The 25,042-nt window shown below is 43.7% G+C and overlaps 1 protein-coding gene across 2 annotated transcripts in view; it reads right to left on the bottom strand.

Annotated features, from left to right (window-relative positions):
- Positions 1–526: 526 nt before the first annotated feature.
- Positions 527–25,042, bottom strand: part of LOC129851165 (forkhead box protein J3-like) — a 127,481-nt gene continuing 102,965 nt past the window's right edge. For both annotated transcript variants that reach the window (XM_055917511.1, XM_055917510.1), the window contains 9 exons: positions 20,387–20,470; positions 18,882–18,983; positions 13,708–13,836; positions 9,921–10,086; positions 6,867–7,349; positions 6,403–6,504; positions 5,531–5,725; positions 4,725–4,823; positions 527–4,490 (listed from right to left, as the gene is read on the bottom strand). In XM_055917511.1, coding sequence (XP_055773486.1) covers positions 4,378–4,490; positions 4,725–4,823; positions 5,531–5,725; positions 6,403–6,504; positions 6,867–7,349; positions 9,921–10,086; positions 13,708–13,836; positions 18,882–18,983; positions 20,387–20,470 — 1,473 coding nt within the window. In that variant the 3' untranslated portion in view covers positions 527–4,377. The remainder of the gene's footprint in view (positions 4,491–4,724; positions 4,824–5,530; positions 5,726–6,402; positions 6,505–6,866; positions 7,350–9,920; positions 10,087–13,707; positions 13,837–18,881; positions 18,984–20,386; positions 20,471–25,042) is intronic.

The raw sequence follows: 25,042 nt of genomic DNA, 5'->3' as shown, positions 1-25,042 counted from the left end.
GTCCTGGGAGACTATTCTAGTCCAGGAACGTGTCATGTGGAAAACAACATACAGAGCCTGTCATTGACATGGAAGAAAGACTTCCAGTATGAACACTAGTACTAAATGTATGATCCTGGAAAACCTCCAGAATTAGTGAACTTTTAAACATTTAGATTGCACAGAACTAAGTGGAACGTTGCAAGTGAAAAAAACAAATATTTCCCAAAAACTATTTTAGGTAAATGTTTGAGGTTGTGAGCAAGGAGCTGCTCTACTGCCAGTTGGGCTCTACTACCTGTTATATTCAACACTAACCATTCAGTTTGGCTCTGATTTGTCATAATTGCTGCAATTTTAACAGTGTATATAGAAATTCCCCTACACACAACTACTATGGTCTAAACATACTGCAAAACGTGTTCTGTAACGGCGATGCGAGTAACAGCTACATATTATGTTCAAAATATGAAATAATTCACAAGTTGCTTCATGTAACTCATTTAAATACACAAAAAAATATGATAAACGCACAACCATTCCACAGTGAAGTTAACATTTTATTTGTTTAAGTGCCATTCATGCATATTGGGGATGGGGGTGGTATCGACAACTCTAATAACAAGTTATTTTACAGCACTAAACCAATACAAAGAGTAGCTGTATCACCTCATTGGACAGCAAAAGTAATAAACCGTGCAATAACCAAGAGGACAAAAAGGAGAAAAAGAAAACAAATACAAGAAATGACAAAGACAAAATCTGAAAAACATAACAAAATATATATTATCAACATTGAAACACTGAATGTAGAACCATAGTACAGGTAAAAGGTAGTGTCACAAAAAGCCAACACATTTTCATCACATATATACAATATAGATATATACACATACGGTCTCACCCTCTGATTGGACAATAACAAAATACTCTATTCTTTTCCCTCTTTCATGAGTAAGACCAACCCCTTGCCTTGATGTCCCGCCCACAAGAGGAAAAAGGGATGATTGAAAAGACATTTATTTACAAGAAGCACAACAACACACCAGCACTGAATAAAATAGGCCTCAATCAGCAGTACTTCTTGGCAGTTTTCTCCGTAATGTAACAAGCGAACAAGGCTTATTTTCTTTTTTCATATCATAGTAATCTCTCTGGCAGGTACATCTCCAGCAGTATTTAAAAAATTGAATTGTCTTTTTAAACAAAATGTACTCACTCGCACACAGACACACAAGCACACACAGTGAAGAGGGTGATCCAGTCATTGTCTTTCCCTTCCTCTTTACCTCTGATCACATCCATGAGCTCTTTCCAGCCCATCCCATCTCCTGAGCTGTGGGGGTGGATTTACTACATACCCTACGTTTGTCTGAGAGTTTTTCATTAGTGCCCTCATCATTACCAGTGATGAAATGCAACATACAAAACCATGGGCTGCCAAGACTTCCCTATCACTTTTATATCCACATTCTCACCGTGTCCCTCTAAACAGCCATTCCTTAGGTCAGTCCCAGAGTCTGTAGCACCCACGCTGACTTCAACTAGCAATCAAATGGTCAATTCAAAATCGCTACACTGATCTCTTCTCCATAAAGTAGTCCTCCTTCACTAATGAAGGGCTCAATGGTGGACAATCTTAAGTGATCGTGGCTTTTTAACTGAATGAGCAATCAGACTGTGCTTTAAATGGCTGGCTGGCTGACTGACTGACTGACTGATTTTGGCCATTAAACAAAGCCTAAACACTCAATGGGTATCCACAGGCAAGACAATCAGCCACACACAACGCTTTCAAATACAATGAACATTTGGGAATCTAACCGAAAATCCGGTACAGGTAAAAGTAGCAGAAGTAAGAAAAGGAAAAAGATGGAGGAAAAGAAACAAAAAAACATTTAAGATCAAAACAATGGGCAGTATTAACGAACTGGCTGCTAAAAGATCTGTGAAACCTTGCAGATATGCCTGGCAGTATAGCTAGCTGTGAGAAGAGCTAGCACTAGCTTCAGCCAAGCTTCCCTTCTTGTCTTCTGCCTCCTGTTTCAAAAGGACAATGGCGGTTCAGTATCTACACATGTACACTGTCACAAGAGACATTTTGGTGTCTGGCCCAGTGGTGTTTATGTGATATTACAAAACAATGTCATGATTTTTGTTTGTTTAAAAAAACTAAACATTTTCAGAAATGGAGTAAAACAAAATCCAGCCACAGATTTAGTTTATCTAAGGGGCCAATAGTGGAGGAACAAATTAAAAAGGGAAGATGAACTGTGCTCTATCCAGACAAAGCTCCCATATAGGTTCAACGCAGCACCATGATGAGGGTTCAGGGCCAGTCTGATTAAGGCGCCAAAGAGGGACAGAGAGGACAGGAGTGTTTCCAGAACCTCAAGTCTCCCATCCTCCATCTCCACCTGGCTGTTGACCAGATAGAGCTCATTTCTCAACATAAGAAACGCTGCCTGCAAAACGCACATCTGCCTTGAACCCTTGCTTTCATCTCTTTTTTATGCATCTGTTTTGTGCTCGTTGATAGCATATGCAGATGATTGTAATTTTAGGGCAACACACACACACCTCGTTCCCTTTTTATATCGTATTTCAGCATATTTTCTGCCTTACAGTGTAAGTCTGACGGTCACAACCAAGAAGATATTTGGGAGATCAATTCTGATGACTTCAGACGTATAGCATCTGAATGAAGAACATTCCTATTGCTTGTAGTAATTGATTTAAATCAGTACATTTCCTGCATCAGAAGATAACAGGAAAATATCCTACAGTTCATTGTGCTGCATTTACACTGAGTTTAATATAATGAATAGACACCTACAGGCGTATACTTGTACTCATTCATTTTGTGTATTAACTACAAACTATTCCCTTAATACACAGGTACAGGGAAATTATAATCAATCTCATTGATTGCGGGACCAGTGGAAGGATGTAGTGATTGAGAATGAGACTACTTTCAGTCTAATTATTATTTTGACAAAGGAAAAAAAAGCCAGACAAAGGTGGGGAAAAAAAGGTGATGAGGTCTGGAATTCATCTACCAGTTTCAGTCTTGTTGGAGTATTGGAGATAAAGGTATGACATTGTTGACAGAATAGACACAAAACCACAACAAATACTGCCTGTAATGTTTCTGAATGTACACAATTAGGTTTATTTTTATGGGCCAGATGTGTTGGTTAAAAGGACAATGCTGTATGATAAAGCATTTGTGTTCTTTATGTGAAGCCTAGTTCAATGCAAAACACCCTGTTCAAAACATAACCTCAGTTATTGTAAACCTTCCTACCAATAGACCCACTATTGGGGAGCCTAACCTTCCTACCAATAGACCCACTATTGGGGAGCCTAACCTTCCTACCACTAAACCCACTATTGGGGAGCCTAACCTTCCTACCACTAAACCCACTATTGGGGAGCCTAACCTTCCTACTACTAAACCCACTATTGGGGAGCCTAACCTTCCTACCACTAAACCCACTATTGGGGAGCCTAACCTTCCTACCACTAAACCCACTATTGGGGAGCCTAACCTTCCTACCACTAAACCCACTATTGGGGAGCCTAACCTTCCTACCACTAAACCCACTATTGAGGATCCTAACCTTCCTACTACTAAACCCACTATTGGGGAGCCTAACCTTCCTACCACTAAACCCACTATTGGGGAGCCTAACCTTCCTACCACTAAACCCACTATTGGGGAGCCTAACCTTCCTACCACTAAACCCACTATTGGGGAGCCTAACCTTTCTACCAGTAAACCCACTATTGGGGAGCCTAACCTTTCTACCAATAAACCCACTATTGGGGATCCATCGTCCACCCAAAGCTGACCAACAAGCACCACAGGCGGCCTGCGTTTTCCATAAAATAATAAAAACGAATAAAGAGAGACAAACTCATCCAAGAGGCAGCTGAGGCCTGAAGTCAACACGAGAAGGATAACAAGCGGAACAAGTCGCTCAAATCACAACAGTTACGGAGGGAGCTGGGGGAACTTTGGAAAGCTGCTGTCTGGGAGGGGGATGGGAGAGGGCTGGCTGAGGAACGAGGACTGGAGGATTTGTTTTGACATGAACGTGTGCTACTTGCCTGGTCAAGACAAGCACATAAGCCACCACTTAAACATGTCCTAGTAAATATGATTGTCTTCAAAGTAACCTTTATTTTGTATGTTTCATTTTGTTTGTAAAAATGGCAGCACTCTGAAGTCTCTCCCTCTATCCTCCCAAAACGACACCTGCTCTTCTGTTCTGTATCCCACCAGCAACAGTCAGTCTCCTCGCTAGAGCGTACAGCTCAGCCTGGCTTCTTCCTCCTACTTCCACCTGCTCTGCACCACCTGACCGTTCCTCGTTAGGGGCAGAACATCTAACATTAGACAATGGAGTCCCAGTCAAAGTCATCCTGGATGTCATCAGCTGGCATGCGGTGCATCTGGAAGTTTCTGGGAGAGATCATGTGCTGCTGGTTCATCTGCGCATGGTGTCCTAAGAGAAGAGAGCAGGGGAGTTGGGCATAGTACATACACACAAAGACACACATGCACTGTGCAAGCTTCATTGGTTAAATGTGTAGTTGAACGGGAAATGGACTTGTCAAGGTGTTGTTGTAGTGCTTGTAGAATGTGGAAAGATAGGTTTGAAGAATACTCGGAGTGACCATCCCCTTAACTGAGACCTAGTTTAGTGAGTAGTTGTATAGGGGCTGCCGCTGTTCTGTACCTGTCATTGTGGGACCTGCGCTGCTCATTGGGGGCATGTGGGGGTATCCTGGGGGGCCCATCATAGACATGCTCTGTCTTGAGTCCATGTAGAGATTTCCTGTGGAGAGAAAGACAAACTCAAATATCGCAATCCCAAAAGAATATATGCGCTAGCTAAAACAAGCCACCTGGTCCGCAGCATTATTGCAATATACACTGAGTGGACAAAACATTAAGAACACCTGCTCTTTCCACGACAGACTGACCAGGTGAATCCAGGGGAAAGCTATCCCTTATTGATGTCACCAGTTAAATCCACTTCAGTCAGTGTAGATGAAGGGGAGGAGACAGGTTAAAGAAGGATGTTTAGACCTTGAGACATGTGTATGTGTGTAATTCAGAGGGTGAATGGGCAAAACAAAAATATTTAAGTGCCTTTGAATGGGGTACGGTAGTAGGTCCAGTTTGTGTCAAGAACTGCAAAACTTCTGGATTTTTCACTCAACAGTTTCCTGTGTATCATGGTCCATCACCTAAAGGACAACCAGCCAACTTGACAACTGTGGGAGGCATTGGAGTCAACATGGGCCAGCATCCCTGTGGAACGCATTCAACACATTGTAGTCCATGCCCCAACAAATTGCAAATTGAGGCTGTTGAAGGCAAAAGGGAGTGCAACTCAATATTAGGAAGGTGTTCCTAATATTTTGTACACTCAGTGTACATTTACATAAAGGAAAATGCCACCAATGTCCAGTGATCTGGAGTGGTAAATGCAATAATAATGTTAGTTGGGATGCAGGTTAGAGATGATGAGTCACCCACCTGTGGCCATGTGCTGGCTGGGCTTGTTGGGGTGCATGGAACCATGGCATACGGGTACGGGCTGCACTGCCCCCTGTGGCTGAATGACGCCGGTGCGGGCGAAGAACTGGTTGATAGATGAGCAGAGATCTGCGATCTGTGTGGGCTCCAGGGCCCAGTTGTTCTGCTCTGCTAGTCTCATGCTCTCCTTCAGTCCTGCACAGGGTCAAACATACATATCATCAGCCAAGGAAAACAACAGCGATGTACAGCCGCCGCCTCAGCAGCTCACCAGTCCAACCCATTCAGTAGTACTAGCTGCTAACCACTGCAGAGAAATGTCTCAACGACAAGTTAGTCATAAAAATCACCGGTCAAATCATCCACACCCCATAAATGTGAAAAGTGGGTGTAGATACTTTTATCTGTAAAAAAAAAAAAGAAGCTTTAATTACATAACTAAACTTTATCGGTGATAATTAAAACCGCCTACCTTGCAATTGTATACTGTAATTGGATCAACTCTGACCTGCTGAGCTACACTGTTTGGTAATTAAACTTGAAGGCAGTGTTCTTTAATTGTAGAGCTCCTTCAAATTCAACTGTTGATTGGCAACACATCAGCACACCAACAAAAAGAGAGAACTCCAACGTGTCTAATGGTGCTCATCATGGGCAATCAGCCATGAAATCATTAGGATAAAATGACTCTGGTAAACACAATAAACAGCTTTTAAAATGTCAGTGAAAAGAATACAGGTAGACAGTAAGAAAAATATATTAAACGCAGTCCTAACACATTGAAAAATGAGCAGCCTGTATAGTTATCCTATTTGAGGCTGAAATTGGCTGTGTCAATGCAACTGCATTTACATAATCCTTCATGGCCACACCTTGAAAAGGTGAGAGGTCGACATCAGCCCAGTTATAACTGCTGGCAATACGGCAGCTCTCTTTCAGTGCGTCCAGATTTGGGTACCAGTCAGAGGGCAGACCTGTAAACACAGACGGAGCACAGACTGGTTTTTAGAGGCTGGAGGAGTCCATTAGTTTCTACATTTCCTGCAACGGTACTCTACTTTGGCCACTGGTAGGAGCCAGTTCCCTCTGAAAAGGTTGCTGTGCTCCAGAGGTACTGTCTGCTGTTTGGATGCAACATTTGCTTTGTTCTCATGACAGCAAACAGCATAAATCAGATGGTGATTTACTGTCCGTTGTCCTAAAGCAGGTCTTGGTATTTATACAGAACAAATGTCCAGCTGTGTCTAGGAGGGTTATCCCTGAGTGTATCTGAATGTGTGTGTTTGTTTGTGTGTGTGTGAGAGACATAGGTGTGGAAGAAAGAGGCAGGTCTTACCCGTGTTGCAGGCCATCTGTTGCTGGGCAGGATGGGGCTGGTGAGCCAGAGTCTGATGCTGCTGCTGGGAGGGGTGCTGGCTGTGCTGCTGGGAGTGTTGGGAGGGGTGCTGGGTGTGCTGTGCGTGTTGGGAGGGGTGCGGCGTGTGCTGCTGCTGGGCGTGCTGCGATGGGTGCGGACCATGCTGGGAGTGTGCAGGGTGATGGGGGTGCTGGTGCTGGGTGTGTTGGGCGTGTTGGTTGTGCTGGCCATGTTGGTTGTGTGGGCCGTGCTGGGAGATGTGCTGTGTGTGTGGCGAGCCATGGCCCGGGTGGGCGTTCTGGCCAGGGAGCTGGGGAGGGTGGGACAGAGGCACCTGGCCACCGCTGCTGGAGTGGTTGTTTGTCAGGCTGTTCTGGGTGCTAATGGTGCCACTGGGTGAGTGCTGATAGGAGCAGGAGGTGTGGGTCTGTTGGGACGATTCCGTTGGCATGCCCATCAAACCTGGAAGTCCATATACACACACACAAAACACAGTCATTATTATTGCTCTCTGCTTAGAGAATTGAATCACTATTTGATATAAACATAGAATGTAAAATAAAGTGATGTTCCATTGAAACTAAACAGCTGCCATTTTGAACGAGCTGTCTCAGCAGCACTCTGAGCCTTTCTTCTGCATCCTGTGTTTCTTTTCACATTTGTCATTGTGCAACAGCACTGTTTTCTAAACAAGCACGACTGGAGCACGAACATCTGCACACCCAACAGCAATCGTGTAGGGGAGTGGTTCTTAAGAGGCCTGTCCATTTACATGTTAGTCATTTAGAGGTGTCTTCGCCACTGCCTCAGAACACTTACTGAAGAGGTGACAAAGGTGGATCTCTTATCGGCACGACTTACGGCAGCAATTACAGTTAGTGCCTTGCTCAAAGGCACATCGGCATTATTTTACCTAGTCGGCTTGGGGTTTTGAACCAGCTACACTTCGATTACTGGCCCAACGCTCTTAACCACTAGGCTACCAGCTTTGCCACAGTTAACCTATTTCACTGGAGTGCTTTTAGAGTTGACTCCAGCCCCTCGCCACTGCCCCATAACACTTACTGCAGCGGTGACAAAGGTGGATCTCTTATCGGCACAGAAAGCCCATTGTCCAACCAGGGAAATACAGAAAGCAATTAGCGCGCAGCCCCAGAATAATAATGCGAGCTCATTACCTATTATCAAAGCCGGTGAATTAGCTCACCGTCTACAGCACCATGGTGTGAAATCCTCTCGCTCGCTTATTTACACTTTTTAATTGCAAGGGCTTGTCTGACTAAGAGATTTCACTTTTATGCACATAAAAAGGGAACAACTTTAAACTAATGAAACTTAGATGGTAGATTAAAGGAGAGGAACACTGAAAACATTAGCATGAAATGCATTAGATTTGTGAAAGTAGGCTATACAAGGAAAAGCATTGTCTGCTTTTGCCCATAACCCACTTGTCAAGTGCTTTTTGTTCATCAGTCAATCAGATTACAAACAAAAAGCATTACGTTCTAAAGGGCTGCCATGTTTTGGAGAGCCACACTTGATCTGACTCTGTGCAATAGGCCTTTATCATTATGAACTTCATCATTATGGCAAAAGCAGGTTTGATGCTGCAATCATATGAAGTGTGTGTGTGTGTGTGTGTGATATATCATCCTAAAGATATACTAGATTACAGGCAGAGTAAGGATTAACATGTTTCATCCCATATAATGAATAAAGTCCACTGCATCATTCTGCTATGAACTTGCGAACTCTGTTTTATGCTTAGCATTGGGAATGAGGCCAGAGGCTTTAGCACGTGGCTTTAGCACACAGTAGACCATGAAAACACCCATAGATTTGCACTACGGTTACTGTCTATTAAATAACTAATTGAAATCCCTAGACCTAATTCGCACCAATTCCACTCTACTTCGACCAGCTGTTAGATGTATAACAACACCCATAGAATAATCCTGGCATCTTCTGCATGAGTTTACTAACACTACCCGGTAGGGCTGGGCGATATGACCATATATATCTTGTGACGATAGAAAAACGTCTATCGTTTAAATCGTTGTTGCAAATCACACTCTTTACGGCAATATTTTTAGTCAATTGGACGACGCTTTGCGTTCTTCCACACGAGTCGCGTGGAAGGAAATTTGCAACACAAACAAACATGGAGGAGAGTGAACATGACACAGAGCACAGAGCTCATACCTAAAAGACGGGCTTCTTCGGTCGCATGGACGTGGTTCGGGTATGAAAAGTCTGACACGGACCAGAAAACCGTCCTCTGCAAAATATGCCACATGCCGGTCCCGACAACAGGCTCAAACACCACTAACCTCTTTTACCACCTACACAAGAATCATGTGAAACAGTACGGAGAGAGTCTACGGATGAGACCCAAAAAAGTAGTTGAGTGCTCAAAACAAACCCCCGACTTAGACGTTGCAAGAGGCGTTTGCCCGCGGCACACCATATGGCAAAGAATCACGAAGATGGAAGGAGATAACAGCTGCCGTTACAACTTACGTCTGCAAAGACATGGCCTCAATTTACACGGTCGAGAAACGGGGGTTTCGTGAGTTGTGCTAACACTCAACTCAAGGTACCAAATGCAAATTGATATGTGACACGTATTAAAACCAAAATAGGCAAGCCTTCAAAAATTAATAAATAAATATATATTTTAGGCCTATGTTTATTTTGTTTGCAATTTACCTCTTTAGATTTTATACATTAATATTTTATATTTTGTTACATGCTTAATTGAACATTTGCACAAGTAAAAAAATCGAAATAAAAGGAGAAATAATAAAATATGAGTAAGTACCTTTTATTTGTTGAGTTTAATTCTAACTGTATTAAGAAATAGGCCTTTACATGTGGTCATTTTATATCAACCATATACAAAATAGGTGCTATATCATGATTTGTATCATTATCAGGATATGAACTGACCTATATCAGGATATGAGATTTTGGCCATATCGCACAGCCCTACTACCCGGGAAGGGTCATCCTGCCCTCTAGACAAGCACTCACCCTGTTGGCTGAAGGACTGCCCAAAGACAGACTTGTAAAGGCTGCGGAAAGAGGCACTGAGATCTTCAAAGTCGGAGAAGAGGAGCTGCTTGTCCCTCTCTGGCATGTTGTACTGGGGCTGCTGGAGGCTCATCGACTGAGACACTGGCTCTGGGTGGTTAGTCACCTGGGGATGAAAGAGGAGCGAGAGGAGAGGAGTAGAAATAGAGGAGAGATAATTAGAGATTTTGGAGCAGTGAATTACATCTACTCAACACCCAACACTGACGGCTGTGTTCTGTCATGCAGTACAACCTAGCGGTACACACCTCCGTCTAACATACTAACTACAATACAAACCTATTACCACAGCCAAACACAGACTACAACTTTCACTTTAACTGGTGAAGAGCACCGACTACACCATCGAACACTGACACTTGACTGGGAAACATACGTCTCAGAGACATCAATGGATATCTGCACATGGATCTGCTGGAGAACAAGAGAGCCACAAACATTTCATGCAAAACATTTTTCTACACTGAACAAAAATAAACAACATGTAAAGGTTTGGTCCAATGTTGCAAGAGCTAAAATAAAAGATGCCAGAAATGTTCCATCTGCACAAAAAGCTAATTTCTCTCAAATTTTGTGCACAAATTTGTTAATATTCCCGTTAGTGAACATTTCTCCTTTGCCAAAATAATCCATCCACCTGACAGGTATGGCATATCAAGAAGCTGATTAAACAGCATGATCATTACACAGGTGCACTTTGTGCTGGGGACAATAAAATGTCACTAAAATGTGCAGTTTTGTCACAACACAATGCCACAGACGTCTCAAGTTTTGAAGCAGCGTGCAATTTGGATGCTGACTGCAGGAATGTCCACCAGAGCTGTTGCCAGAGAATTAAATGTTAATTTCTCTACCATAAGCCACCTCCAATGTAGTTACATTTTTTGGGGCAGTATGTAAAACCAGCCTCACAACCGCAGACCATGTGTAACTACGCCAGCCCAGGATCTCCACTTCCGGCTTCTTCACCTGCAGGATCGTCTGACACCAGCCACCCGGACAGCTGATGAAACTGAGGAGTATTTCTGTCTGTAATAAAACCCTTCTGCCCTCCGAGGCCCATACATGGCTGCGCTCCTTCCCAGTCATTTGACTGATTTGTATAAAGAACTGTAACTCAGTAAAATCATTAAAATTGTTGCATAATGCGTTTATATTTTTGTTCAGTACATTTTTGGTGCAACAGATCAAGGCTTATATTTTAGTCCTGTCCACTAACCTAATTAAACTGCCAAGAACCCATGAGCAGCTAAAAAGCTGGTGTAAAGTGGTCACTCCTCAAACTAAACATCAACTACATGCCTTTGATTGTCTTGATCGCTGTTTGCAACCTTCTCAAAAAGTATTAAAAGAGAAACCAAAATCAACACAAAGCCAATACAATAGATGACCTGCAAAACGTATTTAAAACAAAAACACAAAAGCCTTGTACAAATAAGCAATCATTTTACCCATGTACAGTAGTGTGAGGGTCAATTTTATCCAATGGTGTATAAGAGTGCAGGCAATGTTGCCCTCTAAAAGACGGTCTAATAAGGTTAATGATGAGAAAAACACTAATATGGAGCAATCACTATTCTATAACTGTGGAGGTACCTTACATTTACATGAAGTAGACTAGATGTTTAAGAACAGTATATATCCTTTAATCGCAGCATCACAGAGGTAGCTTTCAAGCCATACCAGGTTTAACATGTGAAGGACACTAATAATGGAGCTATCACTTAAAGTAGCCCTGCTGTTAGAGTACACATTCTTTAACACAGCAAAGGGCTTCGCAGACATACTGGTGGGCTACAGTATAGATTGCCTTGCAAAAGAATCCAGTCTGAGTCTGCCTGGCTGAAGTGAGGCAGTAGGAAACAGTCTGCTCTCAGCAGCAGCACTGGAGGGACATCCATCAGTCTGAACGGATCGATGCAGAGAGCCTGGAGCAATAGCACTATGGGAAGCAGGAGGACCCCACCAAAGAAGGGGGCATCTCTGGTGGGAAGGCATCACAGGCAACAGCTCTCTTTGTCTGCTCTCCAAGAGTGTGTACAGCTCTCACTTTCCCTCAACCCCGCCCTGATATTCTGCGCTAGAGCACCAACCCCCCGACCTCTTTAGTCTCTCACTGTCTATAGCTCTTCTGAAGGGAAACTCCTGGGTCTCTCGGATCATATGAGATATACAGTAACTAACTGGTCTGGGGCACTGCCCTCAGATTGGAGCTGATACACTGTGTTTAAGTTCCAGGGTTACAGCTATCTACTGTGATAAGAGATTGGCATGCACTGCCTGAATTCCTGTATTTCTAACTGTGATACAGTGACAGTTATTTGTGGTGCTTGTTTGGTTTCAGCTGATGTACAGCTGGGGTACGGTGGTTAGAGATTGACATGCATGTTCTAAAATCGGTGGTTTTCAACTGGTTTTGCCTTAGGACCGAAATTGAACCAGGTGGTCTGTCTCAATCCAATATCCGCATTGCGAATTTTGTTGCCAAAATGCAATCTGGAAAACTAAAAAATATATATATATTGCTTGTAAATGTACTAATTAAATGACAATGGAACAACAGTCCCACCTTTTTAATTATATTTCACCGATATTCTTGATGAAGAATGTTAAGCATGAAATACACAGAATCTCACTGCCAATAGACTGCCGATAGGTACTTGCTAGAACAAAAGCGGTACCTGCTGCAGGCCGACCCAGTAGTAACGTTCGTGATCGCCGATTGGCTCAAAGTCATGTTGTTGGCCATTGACAAGGATTGCGATTCTACAAGTATAATCAGCAGATTCGTCACTTTTGTTCTAGCTAGTACCTATCGGCAGTCTATCGGCAGTGAGATTCTGGGAGCAAAGAAAAAAAGGGAAAAAAGACGAGGGCATTTTCTCTGTACATCCACGAATCAACCAGTCACACTTCATATGTAATGTTGGCTATGGGATGGTAGCAAGCTAAGTTCACAGACAATGCACACAACACTACATACTATCTAACCACTGTAGCTAGTATTGACATAATTGAATCATAATGGATTAGCTCATTTCCATGAAACAGCTGCCTGTGTTAGCCGCTGAGTTAGTGCAGTGTCCTTAGCTAGGTAGCTATGTTGTGCTAGTTAGCGAATATGCTAACTTGAACTATCTAGCTAAACATTTGGCGATGGCCTGGCACTGACAGTATTAGACAAGTATCAACAGATCGCTTGAAATCTAGACCATAAGCAATACGCGTGTATAAGCATTGCCAAACAACACTATTGATACCTTATGGTTTGGAGTATTTTAACTTTGCTGTGTGAACACAGGCAAACATTTGACAATCCTACCAGTGTGTCTGAGCTTTCATGCTTACTGGTTTGAAACAATAAAATCAACCAAATCCGTTAAATAGCGCTGCTAATAAATCTATATTGAAAATTATATGATTGAACTATTTTACTTCAGAAGGTTAAATTACTTTAAAATATAGGTTCATTATCACTTCTACACACGTTATACCTGGTTTTAGTTGTTTAAGTTCAGAATGGAGTATGTTTAATAAAAATAAATTCTATATTTTTTTTTACACAGACAATCACATCCCATTCAAAACCTCCCGCAACCAACCAGCTGAGAATCACGGTTCTAAATGTTTTCTAACTGGGATCCTGTAGTTGTTTGTGTTGCTTGGTGTTAGCAGTGTGTATAGCTGTAACACTGTGGTTAGAGGAGGTTGCAGTGTGAGCTCTTACCGGTGTGTAGCTGTGCACGCTGCCCACACTGTTTAAATTGACGGAGGCCAGACTCTGGTCAGACAGGCTGTTGTTAAGGCTGCTTCTTGGGCTGTCACTCCCATCCTGGTCTGGGTTGTATAATGCCACCTGAAATAAGAAGAGGCTGTGTTAGCTTTTCTTGCATACCGCACATCACACAACCTAGAAATACACCAACAGGGTTTGACGAATAACTGCATGCCATATACAATCATTATCATTCTGATGGTGAGCCACCATTTGCCCAAATAATGGGCGGGGATGGGTTTTGTTCCGTAACAAACTGAATTTGGTTTGTGTGCGTGTGGCTGTGTGTGTAGGAATTCGATACATGTGTGTGCATGCAAAGCATTTGTGTACTGGATGTTATCAGAGTGCTTTTTTTGGACTGAGAGGGTGGCTGGCCAGGAAAAAAATGTCTGAAGCTCCACAGCTATCTGAGCCACAGGGTCTCCTTCTGAATAAGTGTCCAGGTAAAGGCTCTTCTCTCTGGGTAGGTAAGGGAGAGCGTCTTTTTTTTTTTACTAAAGGTCACACTACTGGCCGTGTCAGACCCATCTGCTCACAGAGCGCAAATCGGTTTGGGACAACAAAGGTCTTCAATTCAACCGAGACCCTGACCTTTCAATACAGCAACGCAAGCAACCAGAGCACTGCAACGTGCCCATCTTCATTATTATCATCTGAAAAGGCTTTGCTAAAGACAAAATGGTGTATTGTGGTGTCACACAACAGATTGTTTCTACCACCAGTGCTACTTAATAGCAATCTGGCGATGAATATAATGAGATCCGGAGAGAATAGACGTGCATTCATTTTTTTCCATTTTGTGAAACTGAAAGGATGTGTGGAATGGCAGCTATGCGAGCGATGCTACTGGCTGGTGTGTGTGACAGGGCAGGTATTGGCAGCAGCACTAACATCCTGGATGGGGCTGGTGATGTGTGCTCAGTCTTGCCCAGTGTCCAGTCAGGGCTCTCTGCTTATCAGGCTGAGTGGCTGTGGCCCTGCCTGCACCCTCTCTCTCAGTGTAACACACAGCAGCAGCAGGACATGAAGACTGCTCTGCTTTCTGAGGCCAGAGAGAAGTCTAGGCCTGACTCACCTCCAGATCTGAGCTCAAATAGTACTTGTGCTTGATTGAGCTTGCCTGGCACAATGGAACCAATGGAATAATCACAAAAGTGAAAACCCGGCAAATCTGTCAAACCAGGCAAGCTTAATCATCCGCTCAGTGTTGGAAAGAAAACACACCATTTAAACCCAGATCTGGCTGCTGCCCTCTGTAACTGTTATATAGGCAGTCTGAGTACAGCCACGCTGACTAGTTCTGAGCAATTAACCACATTTTTTTGGGGGGGGTGGTTATTAAACAACTAATTGACAAACGTCAGTTCAATTACTTGAATTCCATAGTAGCTAATTACCACGTTTCTGCGCTGAAATAGGTAGACTATTTGCCTAATGAAAACTACAACTCCCTTCAGCTCAGCGTCCCACAGTTCGTTATTTTTCTCTAGAGAGAAACCAAATCATTCACAAGATACATTTTGTCAAGAACTCTCTGGGACGCTGGGCTGAAGGGAGTTGTATATTTCATTAGGCAAATATATGACCTAGTTCAGCGCAGAAACGTGGTAATTAACTACAATGAACAGAATCCATCGTGCCTGTCCTTCCCGGCTAGGACAGAGACGGCTAGCCTACACAGACCACATGAGAATGTACACAACACAATAATGAGAGGGATAGAGACAGTTCTTGAGGTAGCTCTACCCGATTGATAGTTGGAGTAGTTGCTCATAAGCGGTCTTGTATGTATGCCATATATAATTTGAAGAACTAGTCAAATGATTGTCAGACAGCTATGTATCATCCATAAGCAGCTACTAGCTAGCAAGCTAGCCTAGCTAAATAGGATGACTCAAAGACAGTACAGTATGGGGAGCACAGAGAACGTTAGATGTTTGTCTGGCTGTCTGGCTGGCTGGCTGCCTGCTACTGCCTGAGAAGAGATGAGATGGCTTTAAAGAATGAAAAATAATAACACCATCAAATAAAAACCAAGTAATACACACAACTGAAATATAATTTGATAGTAATGTCCTCTTTTTCTATTGATGTCTACCCAATGTGGAACTGACAAAGACAAGAGTGTTTTCAATGTTTTGGCAATTCAATGTTCACTATTTTGGGATTAAAATAATTTGTCATTGTTTCATAATGCATTTAATGTTGAAAAAGATAATCAAAACTGAAATCCGTGATAATTTTTTTATAACCAAACTTGTCCTCAAAAGCACTAATCCTGACACACAGCACTCTCTCTCAGTAGTGTGTCATTGTGGGCTCTCACTCAGCCAGAGAATGACACAAAAATGTAGTGCTTTAATAACAGTCAGAGGAGAGAGTATTGGATCCAGTGTTGTAGTGAATGTGTGGTGGGGGAAGGGGATGAAAGAGAAGCTAATTAGTCGGCTCTTGCCTTCCACCACTCAGTGTGGGCTTGGCTCCAGTGTTCATTAGCGTGAAGGAGGAAATCAATGAGCAGCTAAGACTGAGGGCTTAGGCACGTCTCAAAATCAGCACTACAATGCTAATCAAACAGTGCGCTGCAGAAATATAAATGTTACATGTAATGAAGTCATAAGCGGGTTTTAGCCTTAAACCACCAATCTATTTTTACTCCCCTGATCCAGTGTGATGATTTCCAGACCTCACTGCTCTGTGGTTTACACAGACCCCAGAGTCAAGACGCCCACTCGAGCACGCCACACAGTCACAGACCAAAACCCAGTCATCATGTCTCTCACACACACGCAAAGTCATCCAGTCCCACAAAGACAAGCATGCTCACACAGGCAGGAACTCCTGCCACAGTAAATCCTGATGCGTGTTTGGTGCTAGCAACTAGCAGGAGTTAGTGTGTGTTCTATTCTTAGCAGTACATTAAGTAAAAAGCCAGGTGTGTCTTTTACATAAGACTATAATCTGGAGCATGAGACTTGGATTATGAAATCAAAGCGAGATTCACCCAGATGTCTTTAACAATGCCTGCCAGTGTTCAGCAGAATCCCTGCTCACAGGATTTAAGAGGGAGAAAGAGAAGCAAAGCACAGGGCCAGACTTTTCCTCAGTAAACACACACTTCTTCCGACAATCCCCCTTCCTTTATCACGCTCTAGTGCCAGACTTCTGTCTCATTCACAACCATTGCAAACAGCTACCTCAGAATAGACCAGAGAAAAATGTTTTAAAACGTGTGTGTGTGTAAGAGAGAGAGAATGAAAGGCAGGGGGGAGACTTGAGGCACGTCTAACAGACAGTGTTGGGATTCTCACTGGTTCTGTAGTCCTGACACGGCCTCCCATTGGCCTCTCAGAGAAGGCAGGAACATGAGAGAGGGAAAATAGAGAGCGAGAAAGAGGGAATTCCTGTGGTTTGGCACAGTGCACCAAAAGAGGTGTGGCCAGTTGTATGTTTACAGTGTAACACAGTGAGAAACAAGCCCTCTCAGGAGTAGGGCTCAGATCTGCTGCTGCTTCTCCACTTTATCATAGCAACAGTTACAATCAGGAGAACAAAAGACACTCATAACATCACACACACAAACACAGCCCCGCTGTAACCTTGCCTGAAGCAGGGATGTTCAGAATTTTGAGGGTTTTGTATCCCATGATTCTTATGTGTGAAATCAAACTGTTGTTATCTATGAAGGATGTCCTCAGTTGGTCATTTAACACGGTTTGAAACCTCAATTTCCCAGCAAATCGATGGCAAGTGATTATTTGTTGAGATAAGAGCAGTGTGTGTGTTTACAGGGGCTTAGCCTAGCCCGTCTCACTCGCCAAAGACAGTCCTCCTACCGAAAGGGCAGACACACACCACTCCCCCTTACTGCACACACACACACGCAGTCAGACACACGGTTCTATCCTCGTGAGGCCCTAAAATGTATTTCCCTAAGCCCAAAACCTAAACCCCAAAATAGCCTTTGTTCTCGTCGGGATGTGGGAAATGTCCCAACGAGGGAGAATTTTCCTCGTTTTACTATCCTTGTGGGGACTTCAGATCCCCACGAGGGTAGAAGCGCAAGACCACCCTCCTCTTCTCACAAATTCCACCCTCAAGTACTCTACCCCAAAGCACCCCCCCCCTCCCTTTATATAAAACCCAGTATTTTTTTTATGCTCGCTGCAGTAAATGAATGAGCGACTCTTGTAGGTTACTCCAGAAAGCTGCCCCCACTGGGCCCAGAAGAGAGGGCTTAAGGTTAAAAAGCCTATTTCAATTTCAGAGTGAACAGCGTATTCAACGCCAATAGCTTGCAGTCCCTGTGGCTTCTCCCGCTCTTTCTCTGCAGTGAGGGTTATACGGCAACAGACATCCACACACACAGTACTGTCTTGCCAGCCTACCCAGACTCCTCCAGCCAAACGCTACGGCACGTCCGTGGACCTTAGTTTCTTCTCCACAACGAATCTGGATCTGAGTACTTGCCTGACCCCTCACCGAATGTGAACACATTCGGGGACGTCTGATTGGTCCAGAAGACACAAAGATAAAGCGGCGGTTTGACTTTGATACTCTGATTTGTTAGAGACAATCAAATGGATTACTTTGTTTAGTACAACACCCCTCGTCACCACAAACGACATCAATGATAACTTTAGTGTGAGTCGTGAGGCTAGGCAACCCAACCATATCTCATGGACAGACCAGAAAAGGACTGGGCATCTCCATGAACTTTCAGGTGTGTGTAGAGTAGTGTTGTCACGACACCAGAATTTTGATTTCAATACCAATACCAGAGTTATCATCACGATACTCAACTCAAATACCATACTCAACATCAATATTGTATTGAACAGAATGAGTAATCCCCTGTTGTTGTGGTGTGTGTGTGTGTATGTGTGTGTGTGTGTGTGTGTGTGTATCCATCTATACAGTGTTTCTTGTGCTGCCGTGCAGCTGTGTGTTGTGAGATGTACTGTAGTGTGTGTGTGTGTGTGTGTGTGTGTGTGGTGTGTGTGTGTGTGTGTATCTCGGTTGAGTGCTGCTCTCAGTGAGGAACAAGCTGTAGGTGGGTGGGCAGAGGGAGGAAGGAGGGGTCAGGGTGGTGCAGTGTGTGCAGGTGCATGCTGGGTAGGTACCTTGTTAGTCACAGTGTTGATTGCCAGAGTTGGAGAGGCACTTCCAGAGATCATACAGTCCATTCCCAAAGACTCCGACTCCAGGGTGTACGGTGTGGAAGCCTTGGGGAGGGAGGGAGGGAAAAGTATTACTTTTAGCCAATTATGAAATATAGGACCACTAAAATATTCACTCTTAACTAATTCTAAGAATAATACATAACCTCAAGCCATAAGTACGAAGGTATAGGTTTTAACACTCATATGTTGCCGTGTTTGTTAGGAAGCTAGTTTTCCTTCTAGGCAAGAGGGAGGAATGCAGATCTCTAGTATGGAAAATACACCAGGACCATTTATAAATAACAAAAGAAGCAACACCTTTATTTAGGTCACATTTGAAATATTTCCTGAGGAGATGAAGAGAAGAGCCCCCATTGCTCTCTGCGAGTTGCGGGCGTGCCGCTGGGGGAGATAACTCCACCATGTCTGTCTGCCAAAACTGCTTACTGTAAGAGGATTGGCTGGCAACAATACCAATTTTAATTCATGATAAACATAAATGAGATTTCACAAAGTCACAATTTTCTAAATGTCTGAGACTTAATGGGATGCCTTGTAGGCCAACAGTCACATCTGTAGTAAGGGAGGATGGTGTGCATGTGCACTAACAACATACATGCACAAACCTCAGGGTGGGTGAATAGTGTGAATTCTGTGCATTTGTTTTGCTTTAGAATTACACACCAATGACTATATTTAAACTAATTTACACACAAACACACAGGTGTAGGTACTGTATAGTATAGGATGTGCACCTCTCCCTCCCCATCTTAGAACCACAGACATACACGTGGCTGGTTAACTGAGTGAGTGGGTCTTTGTGTCTGTCTCTGTATGTCTTGTAGCGGGCCAGACTGCCGCCCGCAGCAGCCAGGAGGAGATGGATGGATGCCTCAGAGCCAGGTCAATCTGGGCAGTTTACTAAACCAGTCAGGCTGTGCGTTACATTGGACACAACCCATACATAATTAAAGACAAAAGCTCACGCTCAGAATGAACAGCCAGTGCACATAAATTGATGTTTGTAAAAAAAAAAGTTTAAAAAAAGTTTAAAAAAAGATGACTGCAGAATGCAATGTATGTAAGTAACAGCAGCCTGGGGCATAGTTTATTAATGAGGAGCCTGCTACAAGACAAGACTGAGACTCATCCAGAGGCAGTTACATAAAGGGAGGAGAAACTCCTACTGCGTGCCTGCGCGCGTGTGTGTGTGTCTGTGTGTGTGTACACGCGTGTGAGTGAGACAGTATACGGGAGAGAGGCAGAGACAAAGAGGTCTATCAGAGAGAGATTGAACATAATTATTTTTTTTTGCTGTATGTGAAGACTTTGTATGATATGGTTACCCAATTCTCCACATAAGCGCACTCATCATTACTGGTGATGGCATGGTTTAAGAGAGGGTATCTACATGCGGTAAAAACACAAAGCTTCAGGGGAGGATGTGGCGTGTCTGGAGGACTCACTCGCTCTCCGGACCGCGGCCTCTTCTTTGGCCGTGTGGGCAGGGCGTCCTCCTTTGGGTTGGTGTCTATGGCCCAGTAGGAGCCCTGTGGAGAGAGGGACCACAGTAAAGAACACAGAACAGACAATGCCCTGCCTGGCCTGATACCACAGGGACGTTAGCGTTGGACATGAGGGATTCATATCTCCAGACAAAGGGTAAAGGAATCGGAGGCTTCTCTTTGGGACTGACACAATAGGGCTTTAACAAATGCTATTAAAACACAATCCAAGAGTAAATAGTGGTGTGTGATAAGTGTGTGTGTGGCTTTGTTTTATATTGGAGGGAGCTGTGTTGTGTGGCTTCTCCTCGTCTGTGATGCTCCGTAGTTAGAGACAGGGGCTGGTGAAATGCTAAGCTCCTCCTGAAGCAGTGCTTTCTCAGCCTCCGGTAGTGTAGGTAGCCAACTGTAGCTGGGCTGGGAGCTGGAGCAACGTGTTGGCTTTCTGCCCAGGTCTGAGCCCGGCTAATCAAGGAGAGAATAGACCTGCTGGCTCTGGGGCTGCAGCTCCACACTCCAGCTGCATTATTTAGCTCTGCATTCAGCCCCATTTAATACATTTTTCTATGGTGTTCCTCCCTGAAGCCACATGCAACACGATTTTAAATATTTTATATTAATCCCGATAAGATCTCAATTGCCAAGGGAAAGTGAGATCAGGACTTTTAAAATTCTTCTTAAGCAGAGAGAATCAATTCAACATATTTTTTGAAATTGTCAGTCTGGACAACAGAAGAGGAGAGGTACGGTTTCAACAACCTGTGTCTAATGTAATCCATACAATAAGGTGTACCATACTCCAGTCACAGTACTACCGCCATCTAAAGCATCATCCTGGGTTTTATTCCGGGCTTTTATTTTGAAACACTGCAGCAATATAATGTTGAGCAAATATGTTTTATATTTTCAAAGCTTGGGGTCGATTAGCATTTCCCTCAGAGGGAGAATAATTCACAGTGCAACCAACCAGAGATAGACATCTCATAATAATATATGTCTGAAGTAAATCCCATTATACTCTCAGCTCTGTAGCCCAATTCCATTGTTGGTATATTTGGTGGCGTTGTCTTCAGTGTAAAAGGCTGAGAGTAACAGACAGAGAAACGTCTAAGGACGTCTGAAGGTGAGCTGCCTGAGCTCCGTGTAATGATCATAGCATCGGTTTTACTGCTAAATATATGATTTAGGGGTTAACTGATTTAGGGGTTAACTGATTTAGGGGTTAACTGATTTAGGGGTTAACTGATTTAGGGGTTAACTGATTCAATTAGAGCTCCTGGTAGACTCAAAACCACTGTCCCCGTAGAGGGCCGGGCTGGGTGGCGTTTCTTTTAATTTAGAAAAAAAATCTAAGCACAAACCCTTGGGAAGGGGGTTTCTGCATTTCTCCACACGCTCCCATGAGACTCGATGGGGGGAAAAAACAAACCCATTTAAAGAGTTCTTAAATTATTCACAAATACACTGCATCATAGCAAAGCCTGGCAAGGCAAGTGTGTGTGTGTCCATATTGTAAGCTACAACTGTTATGAAACTAAGCTCCAACTATTCAGTCTCTAAACAAAGGCCATGATGATCGTGTGAAGATTTCACCAGAAGCACTGTTTAACTGCTATACCTGTTATCAAAAAGGAAGCTGACTTTCCCTCCCTACAGTACGCATGTCAACTCACGTTCTCTGGTTTCCCCATCTCAGTCTAGATTAGATACAGGACATGGAATATGCAGTACACTTAGCGTTCCCTACCAGTTAAAGGCCAGTGCAGTCAAAAACGTGAAATCCCTGTGTACAAAAGGTGTTTAAAAAATCATAACATATGTTATATTTGACATTCTTCAAAGTAGCCACCCTTTGCCTTGATGACAGCTATGCATATTCTTAGCATTCTCTCAACCAACTTCATGAGGTAGTCTCCTGGAATGCAAGTGTGCCTTGTTAAAAGCTAATTTGTGGAATTTCTTTCCTTCTTAATGCGTTTGTGCCAATCAGTTGTGTTGTGACAAGGTAAGGAAAGGGAGATACCTAGTCAGTTGTACAACTGAATGCACTCAAGTGAAATGTCTTCCACATTTAACCCAACCCCTCTGAATCAAAAAGGTGCGGGGGGCTGCCATAATTATTTTTTATTTTCGAGATGGCAGCGCAGTAGGACGTGTATATATGTCTTGGTCTTATCCCATGTAAATAGCCTGTATTTTTCATATACATCTTAATCTCTATATCTACGAAATATATATACTTCCTGCAAACCACCTCAACAAATATGGCACGGATCTGCTATTTTAATTCCTTATAACTGGAACTTCCATCAGGAGCTCACCAGCTAACTAGCTACTAGTCTTTGGCTACTAGTCCACGGCTAGCGATCCTCACCTTTTCCCCCCCCCGGCATTAGCCAGCCTTAGCTCGGACAACACCTGCCAGTCTGCACAGTGCGATATCAATCCAGAGCATATCGGACTGCTTCTCTCTACCATAATCCGACACGGAGCCCCGCCAATCCATCACGACTGGACTGCCAACGTGATCGCCGGATGTGGTCTCAACAGGGTATTTTGTTACGATGTCGCCGAAAAACCATCTACTAGCCCCGGGCCGCAAGCTTTTCTGAACGCTGTGTCCCCTGCTCGCCTAGCGTAGTAGTGACAACCGAATGGCACCCTGACTCACCTATTGCTGCTCTTTTAACCCTATGATCACTCAGCTACACTTCTGATGCCCCCTGGACTGTTTCAATAACACAGTACGTCATTTTGTTTACCTGTCGGCCCCAGCCTCGAACTCAGGTCCTTTATGTACCTAACTGACCTGCTCTGCCCATTCATCGCCATTTACCCATTGTTGTCTTAACTCTCCTGATCAACAACTGTGATTGCTTTATGCCTCTCTCCAATGTCAATATGCCTTGTCTACTGCTGTCTTGGCTAGTTTTATTGTTTTATTTCACTGTAGGTCCCTCAGTCCCGCTCAAAATGCCTTAGATAGCTCTTTGGTCCCACCCCACACACATACAGAGACCTCACCTAAGTTAACTGATGCCACCAGAGACGAAACCTCTCTCATCACCCAACGCTTAGGTTTACCTCCACTGTACTCGCATCCAACCATACCCTTGTCTGTACATTATGCCTTGAACCTATTCTACCACGCCCAGAAATTTGCTCCTTTAATTCTCTGTTCCGAACGCACTAGACAACCAGTTCTTATAGCCTTTAGCCGTACCCTTATCCTACTCCTCCTCTGATGATGTAGAGGTTAACCCGGGACCTGTAGCCCCCAGTACTACACCTATTCCCCAGGTGCCATTACCTGTTGACTTCTGTAACGGTAAATGCCTTGGTTTCAAGCATGTTAACATCAGAAGCCTCCTCCCTAAGTTTGTTTTTTTCACTGCTTTTAGCCCACTCCCCCAACCATGATGTATTAGCCGTGTCCGAATCCTGGCTTAGGAAGGCCACCAAAAATTTCCATTCAACTACAACATTTCCGCCAAGACAGAACTGCCAAAGGGGGTGGAGTTGCAATCTACTGCAGAGATAGCCTACAGAGTTCTGTCATGCTATCCAGGTCTGTACCCAAACAGTTTGAGCTTCTACTTTTAAAAATCCACCTTTCCAGAAAAAAGTCTCACTGTTCCCGCTTGTTAAAGACATCCCTCAGCTCCCATTAATCACCAACCATTTATCTTCAGAGTTTGTACTGTTAGGTGACCTAAACTGGGATATGCTTAACACCCCGGCAGTTCTACAATCTAAGCTAGCTGCCCTCAATCTCACAAATTATCATGGAACCTACCAGGTACAACCCTAAACACGGACACCCTCATAGATATCACCCTGACCAACCTGCCTTCCAAATACACCTTTGCTGTCTTCAACCAGGATCTTAGCGATCACTGCCTCATTGCCTGCATCCGTAATGGGTCCGCAGTCAAACGACCACCCCTCATCACTGTCAAACGCTACCAAAAACACTTCAGCGAGCAGGCCTTTCTAATCGACCTGGCCGGGTATCCTGGAAGGATGTTGACCTCATTCCGTCAGTAGAGGATGCCTGGTTAATCTTTAAAAGTGCTTTCCTCACCATCTTAAATAAGCATGCAACGTTCAAAAAAATAATTGAACTAAGAACAGATATAGCCCTTGGTTCACTCCAGACTTGACTGCCCTTGACCAGCACAAAAACATCCTGTGGCGTTCTGCATTAGCATCGAATAGCCCCAGCGATATGCAACATTTCAGGGAAGTTAGGAAGCAATATACACAGGCAGTTTGAAAAAGCGAGCCTTTGCTTTCCTAACATAAATTTGCTTCCTGTAGCATAAACTCCAAAAAGTTCTGGGACACAAGTCAATGGAGAATAAGAGCACCTCCTCCCAGCTGCCCACTGCACTGAGGCTAGGAAACACTGTCACCACCAATAAATCTACGATAATCAAGAATTTCAATAAGCAATTTTCTGCGGGTGCCATGCTTTCCTCCTGGCTACCCCAACCCTGGTCAATAGCTCTGCATCCCCCACAGCAACTTACCCAAGCCTCCTCATCTTCTCCTTCACCCAAATCCAGATAGCTGATGTTCTAAAAGAGCTGCAAAATCTACACCCCTACAAATCAG

This window comes from Salvelinus fontinalis, chromosome 3 (assembly GCF_029448725.1).
Source record: "Salvelinus fontinalis isolate EN_2023a chromosome 3, ASM2944872v1, whole genome shotgun sequence".
NCBI lineage: Eukaryota > Metazoa > Chordata > Actinopteri > Salmoniformes > Salmonidae > Salvelinus > Salvelinus fontinalis.
The sequence above is the reverse complement of the archived record's forward strand: the minus strand, read 5'-3'. Positions and strand labels throughout refer to the sequence as shown.